Below are 24035 nucleotides of genomic sequence, written 5' to 3'. Positions count from 1 at the left end.
CGCAGCCGGGGCGAAAGGAGGAGCCAGCCGGGCTCGGCTCGGCATGGACGGTGGGGAAGGGGAGGGATGCAAAGAAGGGGCCGGTCGGTGCAACAGGCGGGCTTATTGGGGGTCGGAGGTCCGCTAGTCGCGCACACGCGTGGATGGGTGCTGCCCCCGCGCTCAGGAACGAGACCCTCCCCGAGGCGAGCCGCGCGCCTTTGCGCGCATCCTCGCTGCTTTGCTGGGCATCCGCCTGGAAGGGATCCTCTGGCGCTGCCTTTCCATGGGGTTGGGTTGGGGGGTAGGGGTGGGGATGGGGATGGGTGGGAAAGGTAGCGCAGCTTCCAGTACAGGTAGCCTTCAACGTAAGAGCACAATTGAACCCCAGATTCCCGTTGTTAAGTGAGACAGTTGTGAAGTTAAGAATAGGATAGGATAGGATAGGATAGGATAGGATAGGATAGGATAGGATAGGATAGGATAGGATAGGGATAGGGATAGGGATAGGGATAGGATAGGTTTTTTTATTGGCCAAGTGTGTTGAGGTTTTTATTTGTTTGTTTGCTTGTGTATTTGTCAAGCATGTATTAGATAACATATATGAGTATAAACATGATTTGAATACAGGATAAGGGTAGGAATAGAATAGAATAGAATAGAATAGTTATTCTGGTGTGCAGTGCTCTGTAGCGTCATTTTGAAGGTACAGCTCATCTGCCTTGAACCCACACTGCTTATTGGACATTAATACAATTGAGCGAGTCCAGAGATATTTCACGAGAAGAGTCCTCCACCCCTCTGCTCGCAAACAGAATACCTTATGCCACCAGGCTTGAAATTTTAGACAGATTAGCAGAGTTGGAAGGGACCTTATAGGTCATCTTTTCCAACCACCCCCACCTGCTCAAGCAGGAGACCCTACATCATTTCTGACAAATGGCAGTCCAATCTTTTTTTGAAGTCTCAAGTGATGAAGCTCCCATAACTTCTGAAGGCAAACTGTTCCATTGGTTGATTGTTTAGGCTTAGACAACTTAGAACTTCGCCGCCTTCGGTCTGACCTAAGCGTAGTACATAAAATTATCTGCTACAATGTCCTACCTGTCAATGACTGCTTCAGCTTCAACCGCAATAATACACAAGCACACAATAGATACAAACTCAAGGTAAACCGCTCCAAACTCTATTGCAGAAAATACGACTTCAGCAACAGAGTGGTCAATGCCTGGAATGCACTACCTGACTCTGTGGTTTCTTCCCCAAACCCCCAAAACTTTAAACTTAAACTGTCTATTGTCAACCTCACCCCATTCCTGAGGTCTGTAAGGGGTGTGCATAAGCGCACCAGCGTGCCTTCCATCTCTGTCCTACTGTCCCCATTTATTTGTATCCATTTTATGTATTCATAATCATGTTTATACTTATATCTATTACCTTATAAATGCTTGACAAAATAAATAAAAAAAATGAAAAATAAAAGGCCCATCCCTGACAAGAGTGAGTGAAACATCCTAGTCTGGATTAAGCATGATGGTGTGAACCCAGTTCCCTTGGAACCATTATTAACCATTACTAAACATGGTTCTAGAGCAGAGGTCTCCAACCTTGGCAACTTTAAGACTTGTGGACTTCAACTCCCAAAGAGGAACTCTGGGAGTTGGACTCCACAAGTCTTAAAGTTGCTAAGGTTGGAGACCCCTGTTCTAGAGTATCATGTTAGGTGAACCCACGTAGTTGTAGTTTTTGTGTGATTCAGCCATAGGTTGAATTAAATTGCTAGCGTTCATAATTTCTTTTAGTAAGTAGAACCATTGTAAGGTTTCCATGTGCAACTTAGCTCCAGATGCAGACCTGACGGATGGTAGATCCGGTTTCCTTTGTATTTTTAAATCTTCTGTGACCAATTCCTTTTTCTTTGTAGAATGCCTTTCAGGTTGCAAGTGCTGGGGAAGGTTTCCGTGTAAAACCAAGCAAAATCGCCATCTATTTTTGCACTTAGAGATTAACAAGATTGGAGGTTAATTTTTTTTTTAAAGAAACCAACAGAAAAATGGGTATTTCAATGCTCTGTTTGCTTTCGAGTGGTTCATCTAATAGTGATGGCTAACCTTTTCCAGAATGAGCGCCCAAAGGGCGCACCCCAAACCCCCAAAATGTGCGCCACCCCACGCATGTGCCCTGCCCCCTGCACATGTGGCCCCCTTGCATATGCGTGCGTGCCCCCCGCACACACTCTGCCCGCCAAGCATGCGTGGCAAAGACCCAATGACCAGCTGGCCAGCGGAAGGTGCGCACACATGCGTGGTGCCTCCCACAGAGACGGCACTGTGCCAGAGGTTCGCCATCATGGATCTAATAGTGAATCAAGAGCATGCTACCGATGTAATCAACAAAGGAGTTTATTACCAAAATACAATTAGTCAATACATGACAAAACTTTCTGTAAAAGTAAAATAAATTATTCTAACGTTGTTCAGTATCTCGTAAGGTAGTCAAAGTAGCTCTATACAAAGCCTGCGTCCGTCGTTTCTAAACAAGACAATTCTAAAGAGAGCTTAAGGCATGCAGTTTAATGTGCGGATCTTACAAAATAAGCCATCCTATCAGTAAGATACAATGAGAGAGAAAGAGAGAGAGAAAAAGAAAGAAAGGAAGGAAAAAAAAAAGAGAACAACAACAAGATCTGTGAGCTTCTACATGTCAGTTTTCTATAGGTTTTTATACTTTGGCTATAAAAAGCAGTGCCATCGTATTACAATTCTTTTTCTTAAAAAAATATAAATGTATCCATGCTCATGAATATCAAATGCAAAAGTCTATTAAATATATTTTTAACATTACTTTGAGCACCGACTGTACATTTTATTCATTTACTTAGTGATTAAATAAGAGCTTTAAAGTTCAGAAACTGGCAGTCACTTCACTTGCCTCTCTAGGGAAAGATGCCATGGGAAGCTATGGAATAGCTTCTCTCGGCCAAGCTGTTAATGCCATACTTAATTGTGGGAGCAGGGCCTGTTAAGTATAATATTCTGTTTTCCAGGTAAGCTATTTAATGCAGTCGTATGGAATGAGCTCAGACTGAAGGTTTTAGTCTACCCAGAGAGGAGAGCAAAGAGTGAATTGCATTGGTGCGTCTCCTCTTCTAGATGTCTGGTTTACTTCCGCATCCACTAAGGTTCAAGCCATTTTTGCATAATATCTGCATATCTGCATATATCAAGACCAAACCATATACAGGCTAGCATTTCCTAGAAAAAAAATTGCAAATCTGGACTCGCTTTCTATGGGCTTTTTTTTTATATGCACCTTACCTAAATACTACTTATCGTGCACAAATATCCAGTGAGTGCAAATGTGATTTCAACCACATCTCGTATTTTTCTACTCTGTTCTTGGCAGAGTTTTACAACTGGGTGGTTCAGCTTGAAGCATCCAGATTCTTTAGCATAGCATGTATTCAATACAGTACGTTGAATACAATTGGAGGCTATCACGGAATAAGGTGGCTATCACGGATAAACTCTTTATCAGGTTTATCTTCTCGATAAACTCTGCTCCCTAAACAAAGAGTATATAAATAACTGCAGCTTGAAGTATAAACGGGAAGTTGATCCGTAAGAACGACAAACTAAAGCTGACTTTTTAATTCAAAGCACTGAGTTCAGCTCCTACATAAATTAAAGCAAACAGTATAATTAGCGAGTCTAAACATCATTTTACCAATATCTAAAAACTGAAAAAGAAAACATGCTATATATCTGAAAAGTGCTTTTAGATAAAAAAAGGAAATTCATGACATCCAAATAAGGTACATTTCAACATTTTTCCCCCTAAGGCAGAGGTCCCCAAACTTGGTTGCTTTAAGACTTGTGAAGTCCACAAGTCTTAAAGCTGCCAAGTTTGTGGACCACTGCCCTAAGGCAAGTAACATGATCAATAAACTACTTTCAGGCTCAAGACTGAAGAATGTCAGTTTAAACTCGGTTGGCTTCTTGTGCAAATGAAGGTAATGTCACTCTTTTAGTACTGACTAGTCACTTAATTTCTTATTTTAAAAATTCTCTGACTTGTTTAACAGTGTGAGTTGAAGATTACATACAGAAAATACACTTTATTTATTCCTTGTGCATTTTTAAAAAAAAAAAATTACATGCCTAAAAATTAATAGCTAACTTCAATAGGAACTTCACTGCTGTTATATACTGTAAGCGTATACTTTCACAATTTTCTTGTAGTGTACTAAAGAGGCATGATCTATTATGAAAAATGAAAATAAACAAAAAACAGCTACCATGGCTTGAAAGGGAAAATTAAAAATGAGATTTTAACCTGGGTAATTTATAACGGAGCCTAACCAGGTTACAATAAGCAGATGATTGATTCTAACAAAAGGGAATGAAATATTGATCTTTTTCAGTATGAGTACAGATATTTAAAGATGTACCCCAAAATTTCGTCTTTTGTAAGCACACCGGAAATTCATGCTCGAGGAGAAAATGTCAACAGAAAAATGAATACCAAGACAGGAGTCCAATAACTTAAAATCTGTTCTAATCAGTCTCATTTCCATTTTCTTGACTGGGAAACTCGGTATCCTGAAATGGACACATGCCAGTGGTGAGTTGCTATTGGTTAGCCCCGGATTGGGTGAACTGTTAGTGGCGGTGGCAAGGAGGCGGCTCTGCCCACGCGCCCGGACATCTGCGCATGTGCAAAAGTGGCATGTGCGCACGCCCACCCACAAACGAACCAGTAATGATGGGATTTGAAACCCACTACTGACACATTGCCCTCAGTTTCCACTTAGATGAGGAGTGTCTAACTTCGACAATTTTAAGACTTGTGGACGTCAACTCACAGAGTTGGCTGGGGAGTTCTGGGAGTTGAAGTCCACAAGTCTTAAAAGTTGCCAAAGTTGGACACCCCTGTCTTAGATGTTCTGTTCCTTAAAAAAAAAAAAAAGGTTTCTCCAACTCAATAACTTTAAGATGCATGGGCTTCATCTCCCAGAATCCCCCAAATTCTGGAAACTCAAATCCATGCATCTTACAGTTATTGTGGTTGAGAAAAGCTGCCTTAAAGCAGGGGTCTCCAACCCTGGTCCTTTAAGACTTGTGGACTTCAACTCCCAGAGTCCCTCACCTGAGGAACTCTGGGAGTTGTAGTCCACAAGTCTTAAAGGGACCAAGGTTGGAGACCCCTGCCTTAAAGGACACCTTGGAAACAGCCACATTCTACATCCTATCTAACCGTAATCCTAACCTGACATATTCCTGTAAATCAAAAATGGGTAACTTGTTTGGCGGTCGAAGTTGTATCTCATTTAAAAGTAAAAGTTCGGGCAAGGGAAAAAGCTGTCGTTTTCTTCTGATTTTTCTTTTTCTTTTGGCAAAAGTGGGTACCAGGTAAGGTAACTGTAGCCAGTAAGCTCTTCCCAAATTTGGACTATACAGGGGCCTCCAGACTTGGCAATTTTTAAGACTTGTGGACTTCAACTCCCAGAGTTCCTCAGCCAGCCATGGTGGCTGGGGAATTCTGGGTGTTGAAGTCCATAAGTCTTAAAGGCGGGAAATCTGTCCCCCCCAGACTATTACAATACTCTCTTTTCATATAATTTAGAAAGAAACAATATGCAGTATTAAACAATGCAAAAAGGAGGACTCCTACATTGGGTGATATAAAATGCTTTCAAGAACTATTCCCCATTCAGCATTTGAAGCTTGGAAACTATTTACACAAAAGTTTTCCATTTGCCTAACTTCACACTTCGGAAATATTTGGGGTGAGGGTAGCACCGTAAAAACTGTGAGGTTTTAAACTCTGCTCAAACACAAATATAAATAGATCAATAAATAGACAAGAGGAAGGTATCTCGCAAGTCTTGCAAAATAATTCAAAATCGCATATAAAGCCACTTGTAAGCAACCAGCTACTTTGAGTGAAAGGAAATCCAGTAGGCGTGACGTGAGCTGAGAGAACTGTTCAAAGGAAGCCCCCAACGACATTTCATACAAAGAATAACATGGGTTTTGTAGTACTGAGAAGAGACTCTTGTTAAGTAGCACGGAATTCACTGGTGGAGAAAGAAATCCACAGCATAAGACGGGCCTCCAAACTTGGCCATTTTCAAGACTTGTGGACTTCAACTCCCAGAATTCCCAGGCCAACATGGCTGGTTGAGGAATTCTGGAAGTTGTAGTCCGTATGTCTTAAAAGTTGGCAAGAATGGAGACCTCTGGCATAAGGGACGGAAGAGGTTGTAACACCTGCCAAATCCCAATAGTTGTCAGAAAGAACAGCAGAGCTCAGCTAAAAACACACAAAACCTTTTATCTTTGTGATGCCTTTTATCTTCCTGAGTTTTTCCCCCCCCCAGAGATGAGAAAGGAGGGGCAAGGAGTGAAATTAATCTTTGTTTTCACTTTGACAGAACAATCCCTCTGTCAGATTAAAAGCTGCCCGACACTGGAATGGGCCTGTTTTGTTTTCAGCAGGGTATTTTTTTAATTGGAGTTGCAATGGACTTTTGTATAGAGATTTTGCACAATGTTATTTGATGAGAGAGAGAGAGGGGGGGGAGCAGAGAGGGAGAGAGAAAGGGAGAGATAAGATAGATAGATAAATAGATCCCTTTGATTGCACTGCTTCGGAGTTGGATTACCTTGTATCTTGTGGCCCTTCAAAAATGATGCATGCTTAAGCACGCTGAAATGAAATACTAATAAATATCTGCTTAACCGATGTACAGGTAGAACGGAAAAAACTTTGCTAAAGGAAGTCCAATGATATATTTGCTTTTCTATCGCATCAAAGAAAAGAATTAATCAGCCAAATGTTTTTACCAAGAGGCAGAACCTATACTTTATGTTGCTGGATGTAGCAAAAAGAGTTTTTGCCTGGGAAACAATCGGTTGCGAAGGGAAGCCGAAGAACCAACAAAAGCTTTCGTTCTCCGAAATGGCTGCTTTAGGGTCGTATCAAGATGGTTTTCTTTAAAACTTACCTGAAGCAGTTTTTATGCCCTCTGGATGCATTTTTAGGTAGAAAGGTTAAATCCCTTTTTTTTTGTAAATTCCTCATGGTGAATTCTCTATGCCACTATCATTTGGATTAATAATAGGCATTAAAAATAGTTTTGTTTTTTTTACTGTAAACAGCAGCATTATTCGTATCAGGCTTTCTTCAAAAGCTTGTAAAATAATCTGCTCTTTTGCGGATAAGGGAGGCTTCGGATGAAGGCAGGAACGAAGACTTCCTGAAGAAAAGCACTTTGAGCACATAAATATGTACACGTACAAACATGCTTATTCCTAAATTCTTTGATTTAGCAAGTCTTGCAGGCAAAGTTGGAGATCCGGAGCGAAGGGAACCTTGTCGAGTTCAATGTATTTCCACTTGGGCAATTTGAAGACGCCTGGACTTCAACTCCCAGAAATCCCCAGCCAGCATTGGCTGATTGGGGGAATTCTGGGAGTTGGAAGCCCACGCATCTTCCCAGTTGCCATGGTGGAGAAACACTGATTTAGTTGACGCTCTGAGTTGCTGCGTGGTCCTTATTGAGAATGATGTTGATGATTTCCCCTTCGTGGTCTTTCATGTGGTCCAATAAATTCTCCTTGCTGGTGGACTCAAATCCACAGATACAACAGCAGAAGAGCAGGACGCAGTATTCGGAGCCCAAGTAGGACAGCCCTGCGGGCTTCTCTGAACTGCTTGAGGTATTGGTTGTAGGAACTTGATCCTGATGGTGGTCAGAACTCATTATTTTGCTTGCTGTCGGCTTAGGAGAGTTTGAAAAAGACAAGCTTTCCGAGCTACTGGTAAAAGGAACGGCATCGCCTTCCGAAGTTTTGGTTACTTTCTTCCCAGTAGGATGACCCAGTAGCCTACAAGACAAAGGGGGAAAAGTTGCTTATTTTTAGTTCATGGAACACTCAAAGAGAGGGGAAGATTGTCAGATACTAGACGCGCTACTGAAAAATGACCTGCAAGTTTATATTCCGCGTTTCCTCAAAAGCGCTGCAAACTGTTATCAAATATCCTCTTTGTTTTTTAAAGAGAAGTTTGGCATAAGGAGAGTTGTCTCAGACAGCCAGATGGGTGGCATATAAATTTCAAAAATAAATAAAGTAAAAAATAAGGGGCCAGCTAGCAAAAGCATCCATTTTCATCATCCATCCCTCCATCATCTATCTCTCCATCTCTCCATCCATCTCTCCATCCCTCCTTCCATCATCTATCCATCCATCCATCCATCCATCCATCCATCCATCATCTATCTATCCCTCCATCATCTATCCCTCCATCCCTCATCTATCCATCCCTCTATCATCTATCCATTCCTCCATCCCTCCCATCATCTGTCCATCCCTCCCTCCCTCCTTCTCTCCCTCCCTCCCTCATCTATTCATCCATCCATCCATCCATCCATCCATCCATCATCTATCCATCCATCCATCCCTTATTTTTGATTACATTCCTTCTCTCAACCCAGGGGACTGAAAGGATGATCTTTTCATCGTGATTTTGGATCGAGTTTGGTGTCACAAACCTAAACGGGGACTGCCGATCGCACACACCTGCCGCTTTGTGAAATGGCATCGTTAATAGCTTTATTCACTTGTTCATAATTATAGTTTTCGTCACTTGCATGTTTCCACATATGAGACTTCAGGGAAGGAGGGTGGCTGCATACATATCCGCAGAGAGAACATCTGAAATAACAGCAACGAGATGCAAAAGTTATTACAAGTGTAAACACACACACTACAGCAAAGCATTATTATCAGACCAGTACTCTATTTTTCATTTAAGCCTGGCTTATCTGGAATTCCAGCTTAAGTAACATTTTAAAGAACCTCTACTAGGATACCTTCCATAACTGCAATTCTGTCTCAGGGCAAATCTATATTATTTAGATATATTTTATATAAATATAGAATATTTAATAAATTATAATTATATATTAGATTATAGATAATCTATAATCTTAAATTATATATTATCTAGTAAAATGGACCTTTTAAGTATGCAGAAATTGTAGGAAGACATCCCATATTTTCAGGAACTGAGAATGTGAATTTTCAAAAGCAACAGATCATATCCACTCCCAAAGGCTGAATCTGGTTAAACTGGAGAAAAATCTATTGCTCCAAGATTGTTTCCTTTTTTGTGCCTTCAGATTAGATTTGTTCCCTGGTCATTCACAGGAATGATTTGTCCTTGCCTTCTTCCTGCTAGGGTTTGTTGTGTCTCGTCCAATCTCACCTCAGCCGGGGCCTTCTTATCTGCTTCCGAACACGGAGGAATGTTCTAGTATGCCTCCCGGCCCCAGCCCTGGCTCCATGCCCAGACAAGCTGAAGAGGAAGAAATACCTCAAGCCCCCAGCTCTGGCTCCATGCCCAGGCAAAGGAGCAACTAGACCCCTCCCCCTCCTCCACAGCATGTGAGCCTGAGGGAGGTCAATTACCAACAGCTGCAGACTGGAGTGACCCTCGCGTCAGAAGACTTGATAGGCGGAGGCAACAGAAGGAAGGGAGGGGCAGGCCTGGATAAGTGCTGAGTCATGGAGCCACACCCCGTGGCCTATATAAAGGATCTGCTTTCTAGCATTCTCTGAGTCAGGCAAAGTCTAAACATATCTTGCTGAAGTCACTTTCTGGTCTCCTGCCTGCCTTGAGGATTTTGCTAGGACTTTGGCAGAGCTGCAGAGGCACGCCTGATTCGGATTTCCCTGACCCAGCCGTCAGCGAAGGAGTGGGACACGACAGGGTTTTGAAAGAGGGATTGGCCTAAAAATCACCCAGATGCCTAAGGCAGACTAAAACTCCCACTTTCTAGACTGTTGTTAAGGCTACACCACAGTGCATTTTTCTTCATCGGTCGGTGACTACATGTCTATTCAAATAAATCTAAGAGTCATGCTCAGCTCAAGAATCATTCTTATTAAATCGTTCTTCTTATTATCCACGGCCTGAAGTTTTCTTAAAGTTTGGGTTGCTGACGGCCGCTCGAAGACTAAAATGTGAGACAGACGAAGCAATTAAGAACAGATCCAAAGAAACCTTGATTAAAGGTTTAATCAAGTAAACCCTGTTAGGGTTTAAACCCTGTTATTTAGCCACAGAACAAGATGGCCGCTGGAGCTACTGTCTCGGTGTGAGCTATTTGTTACCTACTTGAACTGCTCCATTAACTGCACTGCCTGATGCTCTTGTGGATGGCGTCTCATGTGACACTTCAAGCTATTCATACTTGTGGTGGCGAAATCGCAGACACGGCATCTGAACAAAAACAAAGAAAGGCTTGATTCCAGCAGTTCTTGTGTCCCTCCCCTGGGCATTTTAATGCCTCAAAGTTAAAAATAAATTTAAAAAAAATGTTTTGGAAAATTAGCAACGCTTCTAGGTTTGATCACTTGCAAATCCAATAGTCAAACATGGCCTTCTTTTAGTTTCAAGTTCACTTTCTGCAGGGATAGAAAGAAAATTCTGGTTGGGGAATTCTGGAAGCGACCGTCGGCAAAAGGCTGGTCAAGTTTATTAAGAGGCGGCTGCCATTAAGATGGGAAAAAATCACGAGTCAAAAGTCCTTTCCAGATGTTGGCAAACTATTCAAGCAAGGAAGAAGAGAGACAGATGGCTGCCAAACTCTGAAACCACCCCAGCCTTTGCAAAAATGATCGCTAAATTGTTTAATTTTGACAGGAAGGGGAAATATATGGACCGTAGCCCTGCAACTGAATTTAACAGTTAAATTAAAAAGCAGATTTAGATTTATTTCTATTTCAACCCTTGCATTCCTTTAGAATGTTCATCAGTGGTGACTTTGGCTTGACAAAACTCAGCTGACTGTTTTCAAGCTCTCTCTTGAATATTTTAAATGGAATATTCTTAAATGTTCATGTGTATTTTGCAAATGGACTCTCTAAAAAGCCGGGCTTAATCCACTTGCTTTTAATAATTTAGTGGATAAAATTTAAGTTTGAATTCTGCCAGTGAAAACAGATATTATCTATGGCAAGCAGATGCGTAGGAAACAGTGCGCAGAAGCCTGGGGGATTCTAAGTATGTTGCAAGAATAAATCCCTGATCCTTTTATGCCCTTCTTCAAAATCAGAATATTTCAAATTGCCCGCCGGCTGCTGCTGCAAGGGAACTATTAAGAAACAAAGGAAACCAAACCGGCTTAAATTCCCTGGATATAAAAATACCGTTATCTTCACCTGTATGGCTTATCCGAGTTGTGAATCCGTCTGTGATTCCTCACTCCAACGTACGTTGTGCTTGTGTAATCGCAAATGTCGCAACGGTAAACTTTCTGGACCGAAATCTTGTCCCCTGTAATAAGAACATCAGAAGACATTTGTTCTCCTTCAACACTGGTTTCTACCAAGCCTAATTTAGACTCAACTTAGAACTAAGGAGAAATTTCCTGACAGTGAGAACAATTAATCAGTGGAACAACTTGCCTCCAGAAGTTGTGAATGCTCCAACATGGGAAGTTTTTAAGAAGAAGTTGGATAATCATTTGTCTGAAGTTGTGTAGAGTTTCCTGCCTGGGCAGGGGGTTGGTCTAGAAGACCTCCAAGGTCCCTTCCAATCCTGTTATTCTAAATTTTAATTAGATGCCTGTGTAGAACCCTCTAAGCTGCAAATAAAATACAGGGAAGGACGCAATGCAGCATAACCCACTGACAGTGGAAGAGAAGCTGAGCTATGCTGGTGACCAGCTACTTATTTACTAAATTTATATGCTGATTGTGACGGACATGTGGGTGTTGGGCAGAGACTTGGACTTTCCTTTGGGTGGGGAAAACCCGGAAACTTTCAGATTCAGGTTTTCCCAGATGTGCCGATACGACATCTCTAATAAAATGTAGCTTTTAGGAATTTCAAGCCTCGGAGTTTTCTTTACTTGGAACCCTGAAATTCCCTCCTTGAATTTCATTGACTCTTATCTAGCGCCAATTTGCCTGGACCGTTGTTAGATCGGATTCTTGTGTATAGGTATGATGTAATAAACCTGAAACGCTTTGACCTAAACGACTCCTGCTTACTCGTGCCTGACATTGGTGTCTGTAGTCACTTGTACCCAGGATCGCACACCGCAAAACTCAAGATTAAATTTTGTTCATCTGACAAAGCACTACACTCCCATTTCCTTTTTACTAAACGATTTAGCTGAGCTGGTGGGTTTGGGACCTGGTTGAAGAAGATCTTGGTTTAGCGGTGAATCTTTTTCTATAGCGACCCCAGATTTTCTCCCCCCCCTCACAATCCTGGGCGCTGGAGATCCCATTTAATGTTTATAAGTGTAGCCATGATGAACAGGAACGCTGATGATTTTCTAAGCAGGGAAGGCTTGTTCCTGCTCAAGCAATTGACACGCAAGCAGATGCTGTGCCATAAACTTCGGGGTTTTTTTTTTTTAAATAGAGGCAGCATCTGTTTGACAAGAGGGTTTCCTTCCTGCAATTGTATCTTAATTTGATTGCAAAGGGCTTCCAAAATGCTTCGGAAAGCTAGCATTCTCATTTAATGAATACAATTAAAAAGGAAATGGTGCTAAGCGAAGGCAGGCTTCTGACACAAGGTTTTCAAATAAAAGAAGTACTTTTAAGATACTAGACCAGGCAGGAAAAAACCCTCCCCCACTTTTTTTTTTTTAAAGCAATGAGCAATCAAGAAAAAATGCAGACGAACGCTAATCTCTGCATCCAGATGAAGGAATAAGAAAAAAGAATCCCCCACCCTGTGTTGCACCCTCAAATAATTCATCATTAAATGCACATATGTGCTAGTTGTTCCCGACTCTAGGGGGCAGTGCTCATCTCCGTTTCAAAGCCGAAGAGCCAGCACTGTATGAGGACATCTCTGTGGTCATGTGGCCGGCATGACTCAATGCCAAAGGCGCATGGAACACTGTGACCTTCCCACCACAGATGGTCCCTATTTTTCTCCTTGCATTTTTTACGTGCGTTCGAACTGCTAGGTTGGCAGAAGCCGGGACAAGTAACAGGAGCTCACCCCGTTACGCGGCACTAGGGATTCGAACCGCTGAACTGCCGACAAGCTCAGCGTCTTAGCCACTGAGCCACCACATCCCTGTAATTCATCATGATTCAGTGACAAAAGGCTTTTAAACAAGGAATGCTGAGAAACATTCCCTTCTCTCAATTCTCCAAGGAGTCTTTTCCCCCAAGGTATCAGACTCTATTTGCAACTGGGGAAATTAAAGGATGAATTTACAATGGCCTTCTTGCAAACTGGCATCCTTTAGAACAGCGGGTCTTCAAGCTTGGCCACTTCGTGACTGGTGGACTTCAACTCCCAGAATTCCCCAGCCAGCATGGGAATTCATGCCGGGAGCTGAAGTCCACCAGTCTTAAAAGTGGGCAAGTTTGGAAACCCCTGCGCTTTAGACCAATGTTTCTCAAACTCAGCAAACTTTAAAACTTGTGGAATTCTAGGAGTTAAAACTTGTGGAATGCTGGGAGTTAAAACTTGTGGAATGCTGGGAGTTAAAGCTCGTGGAATTCTGGGAATTAAAACTTGTGGAATGCTGGGAGTTGAAGTCCACAGCACTTAAAAGTCACTGAGATGGAGAAACACGGCTCTAGATCTACCAGGTTATAACTCCTGAAACTGCAAGTCAACAGAGCCAAATGGATGAGTAATGTAGCATTTTGGAGGGTACCAGGAGAAAGAGAGACGGTGCATCCTGGCCATTCTCACAATCACCCAGGTGAACGCCCAAGTGGGCGCGCAAGAGGAGCCCAATCCAATCCACAAAACTAGCCAACGAGATAGACAGTACCAACTCTTTCATCTGCTTCACTGCAAGCCATTAAGCCGTCAAACGCCGGGGTTGCATATGTATCTGGCAGACAGTGCTGTTCTCTTTCGTGACTGCGCAGCTGACTCTGGAACACAAAACAGTCGCATAAACGTTAAAACGACGTTGTTAATCCCTAACCTCAAACTCAGTTGGGCATTCTTTTATGCCGTAAGCATTAACGACAGTGGATGAATTAACTATGTCAGTGCAGGACTCAAAAGCCGCCGTTGAACAGCGGTTTTGATTTATTTATTTATTTATTTATTATTTTGATTTATTATTTTGATTTATATACCGCTCTTCTCCCGAAGGACTCAGGGCGGTTTACAGCAAAGTAAAAAACAAGAATACAAAAATTAAAACATTATTAAAAAACTGATTCAATTTAGCTAATAATTAAAACTCTAATAAAACTCTAATAAAAGGCCCCATTAAAACTATCAGGCCAGCCCTGCGCGATGGAACAAAAATGTCTTGAGCTCACGTCGAAAGGTCCGGAGGTCAAGGAGTCGACGTAACCCTGGAGGCAGCTCGTTCCAGAGGGAAGGAGCCCCCACAGAGAAGGCCCTCCCCCTGGGGGTCGCCAGTCGACATTGTCTGACCAACGGCACCCTGAGGAGACCTTCCCTATGGGAGCGCACTGGTCGATGGGAGGCAATCGGTGGCAGCAGGCGGTCCCGATAACTAAACCCACATGGGTTGGATCCTTCCATCTGGCTAGATTGTCAGTCATAGTTTAAAAATCAAAATAGCTTAGTTCACACAGCCAGCGAGGTGCCAATGTGTAAACTCGGTCAATACCTAACCCTGGTGAAGAGAATGTGGGGGAAGTTGCTGCATATAGTAAGATAGGTTATAGGAAATCCTACGAGATAACTGGAGAAAAATATTCAATCTAAATCAGTGTTTTTCATCTCGCAGAAGTCCCCAACCGACATGCCAGATCTCAGCCTGGCATGTTGACTTCACAAGTCCAGAATTCTGGGAGTTGGAAGTCCGCACATTCTTGAAGTTCTCAAATTTGGAAAATACTAATCTAAACAAACTGCATTTGTTTGACTGATGTTTGGGAACTTTAACAATTATGTTGTTTTCATGAAACAAAAGACACCAATCTTAGGATTGCAGCTGAACAGAAATCTAATAAACACACCAATTCTTAGACAACCTGAAAAAAGTTGGTTTGCAATACTGCTTGCCACCATTCCATTGCTTTGCCAAGCTACACTAGAAAGAAACATACCGTGATGAATAACTGCAGGGTTCACTAGTCTAATAAAGAGAACTAGGTTATGGTATGATAAAAGGTAAAAGGTTCCCCTCGCACATACGTGCTAATCGTTCCCGACTCTAGGGGGAGCTGCTCATCTCCGTTTCAAAGCCGAAGAGCCAGCGCTGTCCGAAGACGTCTCCGTGGTCATGTGGCCGGCATGACTAAATGCCAAAGGTGCACGGAACGCTGTTCCCTTCCCACCACAGGTGGTCCCTATTTTTCTACTTGCATTTTTTACGTGCTTTTGAACTGCTAGGTTGGCAGAAGCTGGGACAAGTAACGGGAGCTCACTCTATTACACGGTATTAGGGATTCGAACCGCTGAACTTTAAATCGACAAGCTCAGCAGCTTAGCCACTGAGCCACGGCGTCCCTTTATGGTATGATAGCAGTCTTCTAATACTTGAGGGGCTTCCACAGAGAAGTGGGGGGGCAACCTGTTCTCCAAAGCACCTGAAGGCAGGGCAAGAAGCAATGGATGGAAGCTCATCAGAGGGAGATCCAACTTGGAACTAAGGAGAAATTTCCTGACAGTGACAACGATGACATTCCACGGACAGCGAGTCAATGGAATAGCCTGCCTCCCAGAGTTGTGTGTGCTCCATCACTGGAGGTTTTCAAGAAGAGAGCGGACAACCATTTGTCTGGAAAGATATAGGGTCTCCTGTGGAACAGTGGGTTGGACTAGAAGGCCTCCAAGGTTCCTTCTAACCCTCTTATTCTAAGGTCTATGTTTTGCACCACAAGTCCCAGAGGTCCCCCACAAGCAGGACCACAATAAGAAATCACAGCGGTGGGTTGTATAAAACAAGCAGAGGACACCAATTTGCCACCCCACCAATTCAATTACCGTATTTTTCGGACTATAAAACGCACCTACCTTTTTTTGGTGAGGAAAACAAGAAAAAGAAATCGGTCTCTGCCTCCCAGCAATTTCGCCTCCTTGCAGCAAACAGCCTGCTTTACTTTCGTTTTTTGTTTTCAGCATAGCTTGATTAGCACAAGAAAAAAAAATCTGCTCCCAGCAATTTACCTCCTTGCAGCAAGCAGCAGAGGGCCCATGCAAAACAGCTGAGAGCAAAACAGCTGAGAATTGAGAGGCTGATCCGAGGGACAAGCAATCTGTGCTAATTAGGCTGTGCTGAAGCTGAAATGGGCTGTTTCTTCTTGCTGCTAGGAGGTAAATTGCTGGGAGGCAGAGGCCAAAGGGTGGGGGCCAGTGGGTGGGCGGGGCTACATTCGGTGTATAAGACACACCCAAATTTTCACCCCCTTTTAAGGGGGGGGGAAAGGTGCGTCTTATACTCCCCCAAAATACAGTAATTCTAAGCACCCAAGCTGGCCATTTGGGCCAGGCATTTAATTAACGCAAAGCACAGCCATTCACCTTGTAATGAAAGGATTCCTCACACTGCTTACACTGGTACATTCGGGTTTTGCAATGGTTGATCATGTGACTTTCTAAATCCTTGCTGTGGTCGGCGACGTGCTCACAAATCGGACACTGGTAAGGCTGCCTCTGCCGATGTACCCGCAAGTGTTGCTTGATGTACCCTTTGTTGCCGCTGCTGTAGTGGCACAAGCGGCACCGGAAGGGCCGTTCCGCGTCGGGGATGTATTCCACCAGACTGCTCCCCAACACGCCGGCATCCCCTGAAGGTTGGCACTGAACGTTATCTTGCAGCTCTTTCAAAATGTCATCGTCGGAGGCATTTTGGTCTGTCCTCTCTTTCAATTTCTCAATCACGGTCAGCAGCGACATGCTGATGCCCATTTTAATGGGGCCCTCGGGGAGCTCCGGCTTGTCCTTCTGCAGCTCCACGAAAGCTCGTTCCTCTTGGTTCAGGCTAGTCAGTTCCTCCGTCTTCAGGGAGGTGAGCCGTTTAGAATGGCCTACATAGCCACCGTCGGGAGGCCTCTGCCCAGCTTCCGAATTTAAAGGATTTACATCGGCGAAAGCCCGGAAACTGGACCGGGCAAGCTCCGCGGCTCGGATTGGCATAGTAACCAGGGCTTCAGCGGCTAGCGAGTGCAGCCTCAAAGACTCTGAATTGGTTCTCCTCCGGGCAGGTGGAGCATTTTCATCGGCTGTTTTAGCCCGGCTGGGATTCATGTTCTCTTCAGCCTTTTCCGTGCTGCTCCACCCGATGATAACTTCTTCGATTTCAATCGAATTCTTATCCATGTGATAAACATCATCTGACGCATCTCGCCCAGCCGGAGGGTGTTCAGGGGCGGCGTCCACGGAGTAATGCAAGACGTTATCCATGACTTCACTCTGCAAAACAGGCTCTCCGGCGCCGGGCAGGCGTTCCACAATGACGTTAACGTGGCCCTTTTTGTTCGGGCTGCAGTGAACGATTTTCTGGGCCGAAGAAAGCAAGCTGTCAGCCCCCAAATGATCTGGCTCAAGATCTTCAGGCGACGTGTTCTCCTCTAATAATTTGTCTGCAGGGGAAAGCGCAGCTGGCTGGCTGAGGGCCGATTCTTCTTTGACGGGTTCTTCAGTTTTGAAAGCCATCGGCTCGGGGCTGCAAATGCGAAGTTGTACAGGCTGGCTGTTGCAGAGTCCCGCTTCGTTATTGTCTAGGGACAGGACGACAGTATCCAACACGGCAGAATCCGACAAGGCGGCTTGCTCTTTTTCTTCCTCGAAGATGGGATAAGAGCAATTCACCTCGCCCGCGTGCTTCCAAGCGTGCGTTTTCAACATTCGCTGCTGTCCGCACGTATAGCTGCAAATCAAGCATCGGTACATGCCGTACTGCTCGTAAGTGTACCATTTCCGCCTCCCCTTCTCAGGCCCCTGGGGAGGCTGCATCTCATGATCGGTGCCGACGATGACTTTTTCTACCGGCCCAGGCAAAGCGGTACCGGACACACCAGTGCAATGCTCTTCCTTCAAAAGGGCATGGATTTTGCTGCTGTTCTCTGGGTGACTTCGAATGTGGCTTTCAAAATCTTCTACGCTCCGGGTGGTGAAACTGCAGACGGAGCACATGAGCATGACCTCGTTCTGCTGGCCGTGTTGCTTGATGTGCTCTTGTAAGAGAGGAAGGGTGGGCGACACGGACTTGCAGAGGCTACACTCGTAGCAAAGGACCTTCCGTTTGCTCTGAGGAGGATCGTCCATCGTGTAATAGTCTTCGATATTGATGGTGCCCAGAGCAGGCAGTTCCAGGGCTTTGGATGGGACCTCTGGAAGGCTGGCGGTGTCGGGGTACAAGCGTTTCTTCCCGATTAAAACGCATTTCTGCGACTTTTCGCTTTCGACGATTTTGCTGAGCTTTTGAATGACCTGGATGAGGGGATCGGGTTTGCACTTGAGCGGGTCATCGGCGTTCTCGGCCGATGAGCTTACGATGGCTTCGGAAATCAGGACGGCTTCCTGTTCCCTCAGATTTGAGATTAGTGTAATGATGTTACTGCCTTCTTCCATTATACCTAAAATGGCAACAAACAAACAAACAAACAAATAAATAAATTCATGCTTGGGCTACAGACTGAAAAGTCCAGCTTGTAAGGTACAGAGAAGAAAAAGATTTATACTTTTGGGCTGTAAATATGTCTTTTTTTCCCTTCATTTTACTGGCTATGATAGTATATGGTAGGGGTCCCCAACTTCTGGTCCATGGAATGGCATTGGGCTGTGGCATGCCAGAAACCAGGCTCTGCAAATAAGCGAAGCCCCATCCACAGATGCAGGCAGTATGCAAAACCACGCTGCTTCCGGTCCACGGTGCCCAAAAGGTTAGTGGCCATTGAGATATGAGATGGTCTCTTTCATCACGAGTCATTTGAAGTTTGTGCAATTAGCTACAAGAACAAGATGCTTCTTTAATTAAGAAATTATCTTTCACATATGATGCTGGAGAAGGCTCCTGGCATATTCTTTGGACAGCAGAGAGGACTGTACCGGAGCGCATAACCCCAGACGTTATCACTGGCAGGCAAAATCACAAAGCTGCATCTCACTTACTTTGGCCATGGCATGTGGGGGAATTCACTGGAGAAAGCAATTGCGTTTGGAAGAGTTAATAGAATAGACTAGACTAGACTAGAATAGAATAGACTAGAATATTTTTATTCGCCAAGTGTGATTGGACACACAAGGAATTTGTCTTTGGTGCATACGCTCTCAGTGCAAATAAAAGGAAAGATACCTTCATCAAGGTACAATACTTACAACACTTAATGATAGTCATAGGGTACAAATTTAACCCTTAATGATACAACACTTAATGATAGTCATAGGCTACAAATAAGCAATCAGGAAACAATCAGTATCAATATAAATCGTAAGGATACAAGGAAAGCAGGCCACCAAAGAACAGGGTGGCTGGACACTAATAAAGCTGACACCCACCAAAACACAGAAAAACTCAAAGAAATAGTGCAAGATCCAAAGGTGTGGAGACACCCGGCTCAAAGAATCACCAAGACTCGGACATGACTGAATGGACATCATTATCATCCTCATCCTCATCTTTCACATGATGGACTTACCAGGTTCTTGCCAGTCTAACAGATGGTTTAAAAGGGAAAGGGTTTGGAGACAATTTTTCGTCTTGCCAGCCCGAACACTCTTCTTAGCTGCTCTTCTGCTCTATTATTACAGGTGAGGATTGCTGATGTTCCCATGTGCCAGTGCGCAGCATCGTTCATCAGAACAACTGTCAATTGAGCCCTTGCGTCTTCCTTATGAATTCTCTCCTCATGCTAACTGAAAACATTCATGGCAGTAATCTGAGACAAAAAAATTATTAAGTATCTCTTTAGAGTAGAAGAAAGAAATTCATCTTTTCTACAGCATCATGCAATGTTATTTTATTTTAGAAATAAAAATGTTATTATTATTATTATTATTTATTAGATTTTTATACCGCCCTTCTCCCGAAGGACTCAGGGCGGTTTACAGCCAAAAATAAGAACACAAGCAATATACAATTAAAATATTGCAGGTTCAAGTCCCACCAGGCCCAAGGTTGACTCAGCCTTCCATCCTTTATAAGGTAGGTAAAATGAGGACCCAGATTGTTGGGGGGCAATAAGTTGACTTTGTATATAGTATACAAAATGGATGAAGACTATTGCCTGACATAGTGTAAGCCGCCCTGAGTCTTTGGAGAAGGGCGGGATATAAATGCAAATAAAATAAAATAAAAATAAAAAATAAAACAGAATTAAAAAACTTATTATATAATTGGCCGAAAATTTAAAAACATTTAAAATCTAAAAACCCTTAAAATTCATCCAGAAATTAAAAATTTAAAAATTTAAAATTTGAAATTGAAGCCAGCCCCGCGCGAGTAAATAAATACATTTTCAACTCGCGGCGAAAGGTCCAAAGATCAGGCACTTGGCGCAAGCCAGGGGGAAGTTCGTTCCAGAGGGTAGGAGCCCCCAGAGAGAAGGATCTTCCCCTGGGGGCCAGCTGGCTTTGAGCTTAAAGCAGAACTAGAAATGTATCCTGGTTTGGGTGCTTTTAACTAGCATACCAAACTGGTTCACAAAGCCTTTCCTTTCATAATTTAGGGCAAACTACCTTCAGGGCCTTCAACCATGATAGAAAGCTTTGCACACCAAAAATAGAACATCTTGAATTAGCTTGGAAAGCAATCAGTAAGGAACAAGCTGTTTAAACTCTAACTCTATCATTATTCATGCCATCATTCTTGGCCAGCTGCAATTTATAGATTGTCTTCAGTTTAGAGAGGTAGCATAACACGATGGTGGCTATATTGGATCAGGAGCCAAGTTCACTTTCAAATAGTCACTAGGGGACTTGGGGAAGTCTCTTTCTCTGAGCCCAACCTACCTCACAGGAAAATAGGTAGAGGGAATACTGTGTCTATTGCCTTGAGCTACTAAATGCGAGGCAGAATATAAATCAAATCAATAACATTTTGATTAATATAGTGAAAGATTCTAGTAATACTGCACTTCAAACAACTTAGGTGGACTGGAATTTGGCAGCAATGACTTCCTATGTCAGAATATTACAAAATAAAATAAAAATCCAGACAATACAGTGGAGAATCCCAGGTTTCCAATTCTTTCATTGGCATTTATAGCCTGAGATACCTAAATCTAATTAGCTACATTCCTACTAGATGATCATTCAATTGAGGCTAAATGGTGGGATAATGCCACAGGATTTTAAAACCAGTGCTTTTGCTTTCAAGGCAGAAGAGGAGAGGGAAGGACGAGTATCGGATGTATGCAAAATGTATGAGAAGCTGAAATCCTTTTATGAAACTACAAAAAGTGGCTCTGAAGGAAGGTTCAAACACAGCCTTTGAAGCAGTAGCCTTTAATTTTGTTTTTTGTTTTTGTTTTTAATACGGAGCACCAATTTAATTCAAGATCTTTTATTAGCGTGGCAATATCACCGGCTCGCACACATCAAACCAATTGGGAAGACCTTTGTAGAAAAAAAATTGCTATAAAACAAAGAAAAATCTCGAAGGACGGATGCAAGCAAAAGAATGGGGGAAAGAAAAAACAACATCCCGCCTAACAGAATCTTCCCAACTGACCACGAAGGAAGGAGTTTGACCGGCTCGACCGGCTCGACAAGTCTCTACCCCCCACCCCCAAGAGCCCTGACACCTCCAGAGGGGTTTAAGCAGTGGTGGGATTCAAATAATTTAACAACTGGTTCTCTGCCCTAATGATTTCTTCCAACAACCAGTTCACCAAACTGCTCAGAAAGTTAACAACCGGTTCTCCCGAAGTGGTGCGAACTGGCTGAATCCCACCACTGGGTTTAAGACTACAAATCCAAACATCCCCAGCCAAGAGCTTTCTATTGGTTGGGAATTCTAAGAACTGTAAATCTCAGAGCTCTGGAGCAAGGGGTCACCGACCTTTCGGACCTCGGGGAACCACGAAATTCATCATTTTAAATCCCGAGGACCACTAACTAATATGAATTGTTAAATATATATATATCTATATATTTTAAAAAATATATATTTGGGCCTCTGGTGGCTCAGACTGCTAAGACAGTCTGTTATTAACAGCAGCTGCTTGCAATTACTGCAGGTTCAAGTCCCACCAGGCCCAAGGTTGACTCAGCCTTCCATCCTTTATAAGGTAGGTAAAATGAGGACCCAGATTGTTGGGGGCAATAAGTTGACTTTGTATATAATATACAAATGGATGAAGACTATTGCTTAAAAAATGCAGATAATTTTTTTTAGGACCACCCAATTTTTTACTGGTTGGTGACCGCTGCTCTGGAGGCAGGTCGTATTGAATACATACATCGTTGGGTTCAAATCCGCACAGCGGGGGGGGGGAACAAACCCTGATTATTCTCCACACCCATTTATTGCGGGGGTGGGGTGGTGGTGGTGAAAGGGGGAGAAAACTCGTGAATCATGAAGGGAGAAACGAACGTCAGGATGAGACCCGCTTAGAGGCGACCCACCCCCGCTCCCCTCGCCCACGGGACCCGTCTTGTTCCCACGACGCCCTTAACCCGCAGGAGTGAATCTACCACCCCTTCCTCCCCCCTCCCCAGGTCTCTGCCCCGCAGCGAGAACCGACCCCGCGGGGGAAACACGCCACGCTCGGCTGTATGGCGTGAAAGGAGCCAAACCTGGCCAAGCGCCCTCGGGTGAACCGAAGACCAGGGACGGGGGAGAGGATCACCTTCTGCCGGGAGAAACGGGCTCTGAGGAGACTCTCTTCCCTCCTCCACAAACCGCCGGTCTCTCCCGCAAAACCCTTTCGCCCGAGGGGTCCCTCCGGCTGAGCCGCGGGAGGGGAAGAGCCGTTTTCGAGGAAACCCCCCCGCTCCCCGCTTCCCTCCAACGCCTCCCTCCCTCTCTTCCCGGTGTCCCCTCCCCGGCTGCCCCCTTATCCGGTGGCTCGCCGGCCTCCCCTCTCCGCCCCCTCCCCTCCTTCCCCCGTCCTGGCCGCTCCCCTCCCCTTCCCTACCCCGGCTCTCCCTCCTTCTTCTCTGCGGTAGCCACTCCGCTTCAAAATGGCGACGATGGAAAGGCGGTCACGTGACGCCGCGGGGCCGGGTCAGGTGACCGGGAAGTGAAAGTTCCGTCTCTGACTTTCTCTTTTCCCCTCCTCCTCCGCCTCCTCCTTCTTCTTATCCTTCTCTTCCCCCGCCCACCTGTTACCATAGAGATCGGAAGGCGCGCGAGGCCGCCGGGCCAAGCGGGATGCGCGTGCGCTCTCTCTCTCTCTCTCTCTCTCTCTCTCTCTCTCTGTGCGTTTGCACTGCGCTTTTAAGCCGCTTCGGGGTGGGTGAGGGGCGGGAGGAGTGGGCGAGCGGACCCGGTTCTCTGGTACGGGCCGGCTTTAAAAGCTATCCGAGCCTGGCGTGGCGGGGTGTTTTGGGGAGGCAGGTCAGCTGGGTCGTGTGAATGTCCCATTGCTGCCCCTCAAAGGGGTCGCGCACATAGAATAGAAAAGAATAGGAATGGAATAGAAGAATATAGAATATAGAATGGAATGGAATGGAATGGAATATAGAATATGGAATGGAGTATAGAGTAGAGTAGAGTAGAGTAGAGTAGTGTGTAGTGTGTAGTGTAGTGTGTGTAGTGTAGTGGAATAGAAGAATAGAATAGAACAGAACAGAATAGAATAGAATTTTTTATTGGCCAAGTGTGATTGGACACACAAGGAATTTGTCGTTGGTGCATATGCTCTCAGTGTACATAAAAGAAAAGATACTTTCATCAAGAATCATAAGGTACAACACAATGATAGTCATAGGGTACAAATAAGCAATCAGGAAACAATCAATATCAATTGTAAGGATACAAGCAACAAAGTTACAGTCATGCAGTCATAAGTGGGAGGAGATGGGCGATGGGACAGATGAGAAGATTAATAGTAGTGCAGACTTAGTAATAATAATAGTAATTATCTGGCAACAGCCGGTTTTTGTTTGTACTGAATTGGTGATCT

General features: G+C 44.1%; 1 protein-coding gene across 4 annotated transcripts; it reads right to left on the bottom strand.

Moving 5' to 3' along the window:
- Positions 1-5182: 5182 nt before the first annotated feature.
- On the bottom strand, positions 5183-23135 carry ZNF507 (zinc finger protein 507). Of its 4 annotated transcripts, none has more exons than XM_058155063.1 (8): positions 23046-23135; positions 19605-19844; positions 16486-18542; positions 13805-13910; positions 11211-11325; positions 10165-10269; positions 8565-8699; positions 5183-7871 (listed from the first exon to the last, which is right to left on the bottom strand). In XM_058155063.1, the coding sequence occupies exons 3-8, from the start codon at positions 18535-18537 to the stop codon at positions 7508-7510; spliced, it is 2877 nt and encodes a 958-aa protein (XP_058011046.1). In that variant the 5' UTR covers positions 18538-18542; positions 19605-19844; positions 23046-23135; the 3' UTR covers positions 5183-7507. The 4 variants fall into 4 exon arrangements, with proteins under 4 accessions (XP_058011046.1, XP_058011047.1, XP_058011048.1 ...); XM_058155064.1 differs by lacking the exon at positions 23046-23135 and adding an exon at positions 22758-22906; XM_058155065.1 differs by lacking the exon at positions 23046-23135 and adding an exon at positions 20420-22130.
- Positions 23136-24035: the final 900 nt, after the last annotated feature.

Source organism: Ahaetulla prasina, chromosome 12, assembly GCF_028640845.1.
Source record: "Ahaetulla prasina isolate Xishuangbanna chromosome 12, ASM2864084v1, whole genome shotgun sequence".
NCBI classification, from domain to species: Eukaryota; Metazoa; Chordata; class Lepidosauria; order Squamata; family Colubridae; genus Ahaetulla; species Ahaetulla prasina.
This window is presented reverse-complemented; position numbering and strand designations above follow the sequence as displayed.